The sequence below is a fragment of the Stegostoma tigrinum genome, chromosome 11, assembly GCF_030684315.1.
Source record: "Stegostoma tigrinum isolate sSteTig4 chromosome 11, sSteTig4.hap1, whole genome shotgun sequence".
Classification (NCBI taxonomy): domain Eukaryota; kingdom Metazoa; phylum Chordata; class Chondrichthyes; order Orectolobiformes; family Stegostomatidae; genus Stegostoma; species Stegostoma tigrinum.
In genome coordinates, this window is record NC_081364.1 from 16299447 (window position 1) to 16311880 (window position 12434).

The 12434-nt window shown below is 41.0% G+C and overlaps 1 protein-coding gene across 3 annotated transcripts in view; it reads right to left on the bottom strand.

Annotated features, from left to right (window-relative positions):
• Positions 1–663: 663 nt before the first annotated feature.
• LOC125460227 (uncharacterized) overlaps positions 664–12434 on the bottom strand; it is a 120659-nt gene continuing 108888 nt past the window's right edge. For all 3 annotated transcript variants that reach the window (XM_048547415.2, XM_059649783.1, XM_059649784.1), the window contains 2 exons: positions 6628–6832; positions 664–3838 (listed from right to left, as the gene is read on the bottom strand). In XM_048547415.2, the coding sequence (XP_048403372.1) occupies positions 3186–3838; positions 6628–6832 (858 nt within the window). In that variant the 3' untranslated portion in view covers positions 664–3185. The remainder of the gene's footprint in view (positions 3839–6627; positions 6833–12434) is intronic.

Sequence of the window (12434 nt, forward strand, 5' to 3'; positions counted from 1 at the left end):
ACTTTGACCTTTTAAAAGGGCACGTGAGGGGAAGCTAATTGGGCAAGATGCCAAATTTCAGTTTAGGAAAATAGGACATAGGAACAGGAGAAGGCCATTCATTCCACAAGCCTGCTCTATCATTCAATGGCTGATCTGTGACCAAACTCCTGCCTTGGGCCCATACCCTTGCTTAATAAAAAAATTGTCAATCCCAGATTTCAATTTGACAATTGAATTAGCATTGGCAGCCATTTCAGCAAGAGAGTTCCAAGTGTACACTACTCTTTGTTTGTATAAGTGCTTTCTAACATCTCTCCTGAATGCCCTAGGTCTAACTCTCAGACTATGTTACCTGATTCTACAATCTTCAACCAGTGGAAATAGGTTATCTATATCTAACTTTTCTTAAAATCTGCTAATCCTGATATCTTGATTAGATCACTCCTTAGATTTCTGAATTCTAGAGAACAAAGGCCTAATTTGTCTCATCTCTTCTCATAACTTAACCCCTGAAGTCCACGTGTCATCCTTGTAAATCTGTGTTGAGCTTCCTCTAGGGCCAATACATCCTACCTAAGGTGTGGTGTCCAGATCTGCTCACAGTGGGGTCTAAGTAGTGTTGTATAACTGCAGCATAACATTTGCTTCCCACACTCCAGCCCTTTAGATATGATAGCCAGCAATTCTATTAACCTTCCTATTTTCTACAGCTATTTGTGGCATTTTAAAGAGTTTAGCACCTGAATCCCCAAATGTCATTCAGTGTTCACTGTACTTAACTTCATGTCTTCTCAAAAACGCCCTGATCTATCCTTTCTTAACCCGAAATGGTTAATAGAATTGCTGGCTATCATATCTAAAGGGCTGGAGTGTGGGAAGCAAATGTTATGCTGCAGTTATACAACCTTATACCTTACAATTGCTTATTAAAAAAATCCATTTTCCACAGCTTAGCCCATTCACCTAATATTTTAATATCCAGCAGCAATTTTGTCAACAGTACTGTCAACAATGCTGCCCAATTTTGTCTCATCAGCAAATTTGGGCATTTCAATGTTTATGACGTTATTCAAGTCAATAATGAATATTGTGAATAATTAAGGACCCAACACAGAATGCTGCAGGACTTTCCTGGCAATGGGTTAAAGTTTTGCCGTAAAGCTCTCAGAATATTTCAGGCAGGTTGGCTTTCTCAACCATCACGGTCAAAAACCTCAGAGATAATGGGAACTGCAGATGCTGGAGAATTCCAAGATAATAAAATGTGAGGCTGGATGAACACAGCAGGCCAAGCAGCATCTCAGGAGCACAAAAGCTGACGTTTCGGGCCTAGACCCTTCATCAGAGACAAAGTCAAAAACCTGTTTTGCAACCATCAGCATGTCATGAATGCTCATTAACAGCCCAGCCTGCTGGAATTACATTCGTGGACACAATTTTGTTAGCCAAAATTGGGAAACTCGTGCTCACAAAACTATAGAGTGAGTACCCGTAAACGTAGAATTGTTCCTCCATGGTCTGGTGAGTACAAATGTCTTCATGGATCTTTCGTAACCAGGGTATTACTTTGCTCAAATGTGTACAGCTTTGGGGGTGAAGCCTTTCCATGTTGATCAGCTCATGATACATCTCAGTCATATGCAGTTTTGCTTGTAGTTGGTGAACACTTACAGTAGCGGTGAAGACTGACCAAGTCAACAACTCTGCCCAAGCAAGACAGCCACACTAATTGCTGTCGGCTAACATGACCAGGACAGGCAAGCAAGAATGAACTCAAAAGGGGGCCCAGAAGGGAACGCAATCTTTTGTGACTGTGTTCTTGTTCCACCTACTCCTTTGATGAACTAGCAGATTTGTAGATTTTGTAAAAGGAAAAATTTCCGAGTCATGCAAGAAAAACAGGAAATGCTTGAAATCGAATACGATGTCAATCAACGCCTGAGGGAGAAAGATAGGCAACATGTTTGTGACATAAGTCCTTCATCAGAACCTCGTATTTCAATTAATGTAAAAACAGAACTTGAATGGATGAATAAGTATTACAAAAACAAAAACAGCATGCAAAATGCAGCAGCAGAAAAGAGACGACATTGTTTCTGGAACTGCTAATTTAGGAGTAGATGAAATTTAAGCTTGAAATTGATCTTGGGCAACAATGTTATGTCACAACTTGCCAATTCTCTTTTTCATTGAAGTTAACAAAAAATACACTTCAGTTGTTCTTTCTTTTTTTCTTCAAGCCACAGCAAACAGCATATTGGGCAGAATATGAATTATTCAAAGTGTGACTCCTGCACACAAGTACTCTTATGTTGTGTACATAAGTGTATGCATATGTATATGAAATTGATGAGTAACGTAAACAATAGAGTGACCAATAAAACAGTAAGCAGATACAGGATACTAAAAACACCATGATTAATAGAAATCTAACAAATATTTGATCACTTGATATATGAGCGCTATGTAATTTCAATTTGCCAGAGGGAAGGAACACAATGCAGCAGTGCACAGCAGTTTCTAGGCCTGCACAATGCAGTGCCAGGATATGGGCTTTAACCCATAATTGTGCTCCTAGTGCAGATTCCACGCTGCAAGGCATCAATAAATCGCTCACCCTTTTTATTTAAATTTAGAGACTGATGCTCAGAGTCCTATTTCCATCCAAAAGATAGAGGATCAACACCATGTCCTTGTTAAATGTGCTATGGCAGAAAAAGAGAAATGTATTTATAGAAGAGATTGTGATCAGAGATATTGGGAACTGCAGATGCTGGAGAATCCAAGATAACAAAGTGTGAAGCTGGATGAACACAGCAGGCCAAGCAGCATCTAAGGAGCACAAAAGCTGACACTCTCTCCCTATTTATATCAGAACCCTCTCCCCATCCCCCTCTCTGATGAAGGGTCCAGGCCAAAAACGTCAGCTTTTGTGCTCCTGAGATGCTGCTTGGCCTGCTGTGTTCATCCAGCTTCACACTTTGTTATCCTGTATTTACAAAAGGCTGCTTCATTAACAAATTTTCCTGAGTATACTGGAAGGCTGCATACTTGACACATTTTACTGGCCTTATTGAGGGCAGGGAACCTTACTGAGAATGCCAATCAGCAACTAACTGACCAGTGACTGCACAAGTCGAGAAATTTTAGAAAAATAACATATGAACTAGTCCTCTAATCCTGCAGATTTCTGTGACAATTTTTCAAGATCCCAAGTTTAGCAGACCCAGCTTTTTCAAAGCTTCTCTATGGTCTGTTTCTTTTGGTGATTGCAAAGATTTTAACTGTTGAGTTCCTTCTGTTGCAAAAGGTTGAGAGGATGAGGAGTTGTTGCTGTTAGAAAAGCCTCCAGCAAATTTCACAAGTCCTAGTCTTTGAAGAGCATCTTGCCTTGCTGCCTTTTGCTCAGGCCTTCCAAGCAATCGGAGGGAATCGGACTGAGCAGCCAAACCCTCCATCTGACCACTTGGTTTCTTCTGGCCAGACCCACTAAGCCGGGCTAGAACCTGGGCTCGGAGCTCCTGCACACTAACCCCTGACCTCAAAATGGTGTCAAACTTTTTAGCATGAGCAGGAAGCAAAGTAAGTGTTCTGGATGAACTTTGTTCATCAGTTGAAGTCTCTCTGGACTGGTCTGAGGGCTTGGTTTCCAATGCTATTATCGTTTCGCATCCTTGATGTTTCATTGATTCCTTCCTTTGCTTGCTCTCTTTGAATGTTGTTGCTTGGTTTGGTGTTGTATCACCCACAGGAATTGACTCTGTATCTTTGTCACTGATCACTTGAGCAGGCGAGCTACTGCTGATTGTATCCACATTTCCAATAATTCCAATACTGTCACAGGTAGCCGCACCATCTAAAAATATTAAAAGTTCACATATCAATGCTACCTCAAATATACAAAGAATATTGAGATAATGATCCTCACCATTACTATCATGTGCAATGCTGTCCGTATCTAGTGAACGGAAGAGGTCATTTATCTCGAAATTATGAGAGTACAGTAATGAACATAATGAACTACTTTGAAAATTCAGATAAATCTAAGCCTAAATATTGTACCGCATTGTCTTCTCCCAACTAGTGGTTCATTTTCTTTAAATTAAAATGTGTACTGAAACTCAGTGTGTCTCTGATGAAGTTTAATTATTCTCACGTGCACATATGTAGGAAAAGGAGAGCCTTTTCGCCATGCATTGGAAAAGAAATGGAAGGCAATTACATTTAGAGCACATTTTCAAGCTTTTGTTTTATGGTGGAAAATGGCATGGATTTCTGTTCACAGTGGTAGGGAAAGGCAATGTGCTTTCACATTGATGAAGAAGTAGAGCACAGAACATTTCAAAGAAGGCCACATCCTAGCAACTATGACTGACAAGTACTAGACCAACAGCGATAGAGGCCTGCAACAGGTCATCTAACTGCCATAAAGGACAGGGAATGTTCATTCACATGCCACGTCCTGGTAAAGGTCAAACAGAGATAACCACACTATTCATCAATCAGTAATCCTCATGGAATTAGCTCAAGATTTAAATATCAGCACAATTTTCTATGGCTGTTTACCGACTATCCTTCTTCAGTAGACATGTGCATTTATGACCTATCCTCAATTTAAATCCTCACTTTCTAATATTCTTTTTATATTTCTAATTTTACATCCTAACCTTCAGTTAAATTGAAAGAAAGAAAGGCACAAAATCCTTGACTGCAGTGTTATACTGTTTGTAAGTGGCCCGTTGTAATTAGTTCTTCATTCTGAGGCCAAGGTTACAATACAGTTGGCTAGGGAACAATCTCAGTTAGGGAACACTACACGGTGAGGGCAGGGTCTAATGAGTCTAACAGGATTACCAAAAGCGAGAGTTAAACAAGTGCACTTAACGTAAACTCAAAGTCTGTGTGAACGTCAGTTGCATTTGATTTGCAGCTGAAGCAGATTTAATTGTCTGCGTTATCCTTGGAAGATTGGGAAAATATGGGGTGGTAAGCCGTCCATCATCCTATTTTATCTAAATAGGACCAGATGGAAATGGTTTCAAAAGATGTTGAATATGTAATGAAAGCCTTAGTTTCTGTATATGCCTGTGGTCATGTATTGCATATGGCATAGCACCTGTCTTACCTGCCACAGTCAACCATTGCAGGCACATTAGGAAATATGTGTCAGAAACAATCTGTGGTAGGGAGTGCAAGGAAGTTGAAGTGTATCTGGCAACATTGGCAGAAAGAATGCTGATTAATAACATGATGCATAGTGACTCACAAACTGCAGTTCCATGTTAAGGTAATGCCTGTGTCAGGCAGAAGTCAATTCTCAGCAACTTACAAGATATAAATGTTCTATGACTACAATCCGTTTTTAACTCCTAACTGGAAACAGCAGCATGGCTAATGAAGTTGTTCCTTCGTGGGAACATTTTTCAGGTATCAATCTTAAATTATTGATCAAATTTGGTTTAATGCAGATAATCTAAGGACTCAGTCGTATATATCTGCAGCTATAAAGCTACATGAACTCTGCAGTAATTTCAAATCCTTGCCCTTCGCATGTTCCAACTTCCTAAATTTTGGACTTGGCAAAATGATTTCCCTAACCTTGAGGCTTCCTTCCCAAAAGTCAATCTGGGGACAATATTATATTGATTAGAGAATTTCTCTTTAGAAAGAGCCTGGATGATAAATTTGTTGCCTAACACCAGATATTAGGAGAATGAAGATATTATAGAGACTTCAGGTTTTGCAGGTGCTTTTTCTTGGAATAAATTCAACTTTTGACCAAAATGAAACTGTTGGCCAGAGGCTGCTCATACATAAAGACAATGGCTGTGATCTGAAGTTACCTAAGCCCTAGCTGCTGGCTCGAACTGTTTTGAGCTGGTTCAGTTCTGAAGGTTAAAAGAAGGGGGAAATCCTTATTTAGTGGAAACTATTAAGGCAATCCCAAAGGTGCCCTTGGAGTGAACTTATAGTGGAAAGAGACTGCCCTCAGATGGACTGAGAACCAACAGGAACAAGACACCACAGTTCGGGAAGTTAAGGAAAAGGGATAAAATTGAAGGATTTTGGCGTGCCATTAGTGAAAACTCCAGAGAACAACCTTCATGAAGTCACAGACCCCACACTTGCAAGTGTGGTGGGGACCCCAAGACCTGGGAGAAAACTGTTTTGTCAGCATGAGTTTCTTTTGTTCGGTATTAGCTTTTATATTTGTTGACTGTTCCAGGAATGTCAAGCTTAGTGGGTGTGTGCTAGGATTTTAGCCTTGCATGAATTGCATGCCTACTGTTAACCTTTTCCTAACCAAACAGTGCGAATTATATCAGAGATAATGGGAACTGCAGATGCTGGAGAATTCCAAGATTTTGTCTGTTTTAACTAAACTAACAAAGGTAGTAGTTGGTTGATGCAGACTTGACTCTCGTCCTGTTTGAACCAAGCCAATAACTGTTATCAAGGGAGATAACTGGGCAACAAAACCGAACCATAATCATTCTAGACAACAAGGTGTGGAGCTGGATGAACACAGCAGGCCAAGCAGCATCTTAGGAGCAGGAAAGCTCAGGCCTAGACTGTTCATCAAAAAATTATCTCTCCCCCATAATCATTCTGTTGGCTGTGATTCACTGTACAATGAGAACCCACCTGCGCTCGCTGTATCTTTGGTTTGTCGACTGCTGCACACCATTCCTAGAAACTCATAAAAACCATCACTGATAACGCCATCCCCCTTTGTCAGCCCCTCCTCATCATCTTGCTCCAAATCCACATCTAATGAGTCAATGGTTTCAATCAAATAACTGAGGCATTCTTTTTCCTCTTGTGACAAATGGCGTAAGAATTCATCTTCCTACAGACAAAATGGAACAGAACACATAATTCAGTCAGCTTCTAGTCTGTTTGTAATACCTTAGAAAGCAAAACAACTGTGACCTTTTCCAAGGGGTCAAAGTCTAGATGCATATACTAGGATTAACAGACAGAGGACATGTTAGTCTATTCATCTTTATACCCATCCTTACTCAGAGAAGCCTGGTAGTAGGTTTCCTTAAACCACAGCAGTCAGTGGAATGATGTTTGTGCTCCAATAATGTTAAGGTGGAAGCTTTCAGGATCTTGACCCCATTGTGATGAAGGAATGAGGATATATTTCAAAGTCAGTACACATATATGACATGAAGGGGATCTCAGGAGTTTCTATGCATCTGGTGAGCTTCAGCTTTCAGGTAGTTACAGTATATTGTAAGATCTGAGTGTTTTGTTAGATTTATCCTCTCTGCTGGGAAGGTGTAAATGAAGTTAATTAGTTCAGTGATAATGGGAACTGCAGATGCTGGAGATTCCAAGATAATAAAATGTGAGGCTGGATGAACACAGCAGGCCAAGCAGCATCTCAGGGGCACAAATGATGAAGGGTCTAGGCCCGAAACGTCAGCTTTTGTGCTCCTGAGATGCTGCTTGGCCTGCTGTGTTCATCCAGCCTCACATTTTATTATCTTAATTAGTTCAGTAATGGCTGCATGTTGAGTATCCATGTTGTGAATTCTCCTTCATGCAACACATAACATTGGTGGAGGATTAAAGTTTAGTGATGTTTTTGCACACACTGTACAGGATTTCTGCATTTTTAAAAATAGTAAACCACTTTGGTGGTGTGGGGAATTTAAAGGCTATATTTATGAAGTAGTCTGCATTATGTAATATGATTATGCCTCGTAAAGCCAAGTATTAATCAAAATCTTGATTACAGCATACACTTGCTGTTACAATACTTACTCCTGCATTACTATTTTTGTCACATGTAGCTCAATCCCATATCACTTTTTTTATGTGTTTGTAACATCTGCTTCTATATTACACTAATAGATATCCTCAGATAGCACTTTTCAAACCCACAACCACTTCCATCTAGAAGGGTAAAGGCAGCAGATACATGGGAACACCACCATCTCCAAGTTCCCCTCCAAGCCACTCGCCATCCTGACTTGGCCTAACTTCACTGTCGATGAGTCAATATCCTAGAATTCCCTCCCTAATAGCATTGTGGGTCAACCTAGAGCAGGAGGGCTGCAGCAGTTCAAGAAGGCAGCTCACCACCACCTTCTCAAGGGCAACTAGAGATGGGCAAGAAATGCTGGCCAGCCAGCGATGCCCACATCCCACAATTGAATAGAAAACAAAATGTCATTATGATTTCAGTCCCTTCAACATTAGCTGGTGCCACTGTGCCCCATTTAAGAAAATTCAGCACAAGAAACAGATTGCTATCATCCACCCCAAATCTTGTCACAATTAATGCTGCACGGCCCCTGCACTACCTACATAATCATTCCGCACTTGCACTAAAAATAAGAGCTCTGCCACCCACTTTCATCTCCTGTAAAACCAGTTTCTCTCTCATTCCAGGAGAAAGGCCAAAATCATACCTTCAACACACACCCCTTCCCACACACCCCTCAAGCCATCACCATCTTTCAATATATTCATGGCTGATCTTTTGCCTTAATTCCATCCAACTCATGGACTATCCCAGGCTGCTTGGATACTTGCAGCATCCCTGCCTTGCATTGCCTTGCCTTTTTGTGCTTTTCCCCCTCAGTCAGAGGTCCAAGGCTCATATTACTTCTGTCTCATCTTGCCATTTAATGCAGGCACAAAGGCAGGAAGCCTTTCATTGTTGACAGCAGGCCTCTGTTAAGTGAAGAAAGAGCCTTCAGTCAAGGGGTCCCAAGCCTGTGATACCAGTCAAGAGCCTTGAGCACAGAATTTCAGCCACTCAGTGTGGTCAGCGTCAGAAGGTTCTCCACAGAAAAAGGTGAAGAGCAGAATATCAAGCAGGCACTATTTTCAATCATCTTTCTCTTGTAATGAGAGAGAAACACGTTTTATGGGAGATGAAAGTGGGTGGTAGAGCTGTTATTTTTGGTGCAAGTGGGGAATGATTGAGTAGGTAGTGCAGGGGGCGCGCAGCATTAATGGTGACAAGATTTGGGGTGGGTGACATCAAGTGTGGGAAGATGTTGCAGGCAATGAGAGTGCGAACCTTGGAAGATTGGCAAAGTAGCAGAGACAAAATGATGATTGTTATCATTGGTCATCAGACCTTTGAGTATAGGAGTTGGAATGTCATGTGGAGGTTATACAGGCCACTTCTGGAGTATTGTGTGTGGTCTGGTCGCCCTGTTATAGGAAGGGTATTATTAAACTGGAGAGGGTTCAGAAAAGATTTACAATGATATTGCGGCAATGAAGGGTTTGAAATTTAAAAATAAACTGGATAGGCTGGGACTTTTTTCATAGGCGCATTGCGGATTGAAGGATGACCTTATTGATGTTTATAAAATCATGGGGTCCATAGATAAAGCGAATGGGGGAGTTCAAAGCTAGGAGTCATATTGTTAAAATGAGAAGAAAAACATTTAAAAAGAAAATGAGGGTTGCTTTTTTACATAGACAGCAGTTTGTGCGTGAAATGAACATCCAGAGAAATTGGTGGATACAGGTATTGTTACAACGTTGAAAAGACATTTGGATAAGTTCATAAATAGGAACGGTTTGGAGAAATATGGGCTGAGCACAGGCAGGTGGGACTAGTTTAATTTGGAAACATGGTTGGGTTGACTGATTGGACTGAAATATCTGTTTCTGTGCTGTATGAATCTATGACTCTATGAGCCAGAGATATTGGAGAGTAATGGTGCCACTTACACTTGTGGAGTGGAGAAGGCCCTTCTCCACACAGCACTGTGCATTGCTCCAAATGGCAGAGATTGCTTTATCCTAGGTGGCAACCTCAGCCCATGTTGGTATAGTCTCCACTGTTTGACCTGAGGAAAAAAGAAGTCCTGTCTTTGTACCATGCCATCCAATAGGATCTTCGGGTTAATGGCCACAACGCAAGGTAATCAGTTGCCCTTTCTGCCATGCCTGGAACAAACATCAAGAACAATGCAGGGCAGATCTGGACTGACAGTGCTTATCCAGGTGCACAAGAGGCTTTTAAAGATTGTGCAGGCACAAGGGATGCCTGTCAAATCTGGGATATTTACTGAATGATGAGTTGTTGTAGAATGGGTTTGTTGTAAGAAGGGCGCTGGAAAGGGATGTGAGGAATGCCTTTGGAGTAAGCTAGGTAGTTAATGAGGCCTATTTTGTAAGGTACTGTGAGAAGACTTGCTAAGCTTTATGATGGGAATCCTTCCAAAAAATTTGAGGCAACTCAAATGTACTCAAAAAAGCTCCTAAGATGCAGAGATAGCAAGAACTGCAGATGCTGGAGTCAGAGATAACACAGCATGTAGCTGGAAGAACACAACAGGCCAGGCAGCATCAGAGGAGCAGGAAAACTGACATTTCTTCAGAAATGGGCCTAAAGTGCAGCCTGTAGTTCTTTCTCCTATTTCTACCGGATTCCTTTTCCCACCTGACCTGAGATTTTTCAATTGGCTTAATTATTCTTTTTGATTTTATCTGCAATAGCAGCAGTCCTCACACTTGCGTTTCCAAAGTTCTAATATACTCAACTGTGCCTTTAGGCCTTTTGCTGCTCAACTGCACCATTGCCTGTCTTCCTCCTCAATTGTTTGTGCCATTTCTCTTTCTTTAGTTAGTCAGCAAATATGCAACTCACACCTCCACTTCCCTTCACGTGAAAGCTCCAAATCTCACAAAAATGAATACCGATAGCTCTATGGCAGTGCTGGAATTCTTGCTTCAAATGTTTGTGGTTCAAGTCCCACTCCAGAAACTTGTACAGAAAATCTAGGCTGACACCTCTGTACTGACGAGGCGCTGCACTGTTGGAGATGCAATCTATTAAATTAGACATTAACTCAAAGTATCGCCCACTCTCTTAAGTGAACACGAAATGTCCCATGTCACTATGCTGTCCCTGCTGTACTGATCAATGTCTATTCCTGAACCAACATTACTAAAAACCTGTTTATCAGGTCACTTATCTAATGCCTGTTTATGGAACCTTGCTGTGTACAAAAGAAGAACCGCATTTCCTACATTACAACTTCAATACTTCATGGCTGTGAAGAATTCTAGAAAATCCTGAATTTATGCATTACACTAATACAATGCTTCATTTCTTCTTGATTGTCTATATTGAAAACTGATACCAATCGTCACCACAAAACATAAACTCTCACCTCCAGAACTGTAACCTTCACTTCCCATTGTTATTTCCAGAAAGATTCCCCTGCCCCATATGTTCACCATCCCTTTGCTCTCTAGACCTCCCACTACATGATTAACTCTCACCCAATTTCTTCTTCACAGAGGAAATCTTGCTTTGGCTCAATCTCTAATTTTCAATCTCTAACTCTCATAATATTCTCATCCTGTGATAAGCAAACCAGAACAAAGCTACCTATTCACAGTTTTACCCAAAAGCTTAATTCCCTCTTGTACCCAGTCTGACTTAAATATCATTTGTTTTTATTCCTGCAACTCACACACCCAGAATTTTCCTTTATATTTTTAAGGAATGTAAAAAAAGTCACATCTCTCTCTTTTTATATTGCTGTCTTATCATCAATTCCCAAAACATTTGAAATGCATACCACTTATTACATCAGTCACTGCCAGAAGCAGCTGGCAGCAAACTGGCTACACTGGAAAACAGCTACATTTTATTAAATAGTCCATCTTCAGAGACTCTACTCATTGTCCTGTTTGATAGCTGTTAAGCATTTCCAAAAATGAAAATATTAAAGAAAAAGTCTGCATCTTTCGGTATCCAGAGCAATGCCACCTTTGAATTATTTTCATTTTGCACACATCTGATGCATTTAAATGGACAATAAATGAGTAGTCTGTGTGGCGCCTCATGGTTGCTATAAATCTGTGTGCACAGACCTTATAAGGAATCCCTTATATTTCCATGAAAACTCATAGAAAAACTGGGCACTCCTTGCAACATGGGGTGTGATGTGTGATGTGCCTGTCGAGGGTCCTTATACTCCATCTGAATGATGCCTTTCATTAACCTGGGAAATTCTGGTATGGGCAACGATGGTGGGCATAATTCAAACTTACCATGGGAATTGTATTTTAGCCCTTCTGAGCCATATCCTGGTGTCAACATTATTGTCCAGTTATGAGAACTACAACAATTTATATTGATATAGTGTCACTGGCATCAGAAATGGCTGCAGGAGCTCCACCAGAAGATTACAAAACAAAATTTGACACTGATCAACAGTGGATTCTGTTGTTCGTGAAGATGTCCTGCCTTCCATCCCAGCCAGAAGCTGTTGACAACCCTGTTTCGTCTGGCAGTGGGACTTGGTGTGACATATTGCGCATCAGCCAAGTAAGGGGTCACCACTGTTAATAAGATGCCATCCAATTTGGAAAGCGGTCCGACTCCTAATGTTGCTGTCACAATCGGGGGTCAACAGCTCAGGAGTGCCACTGCGGCGTTGAGCTGGGGGGCTCATGGG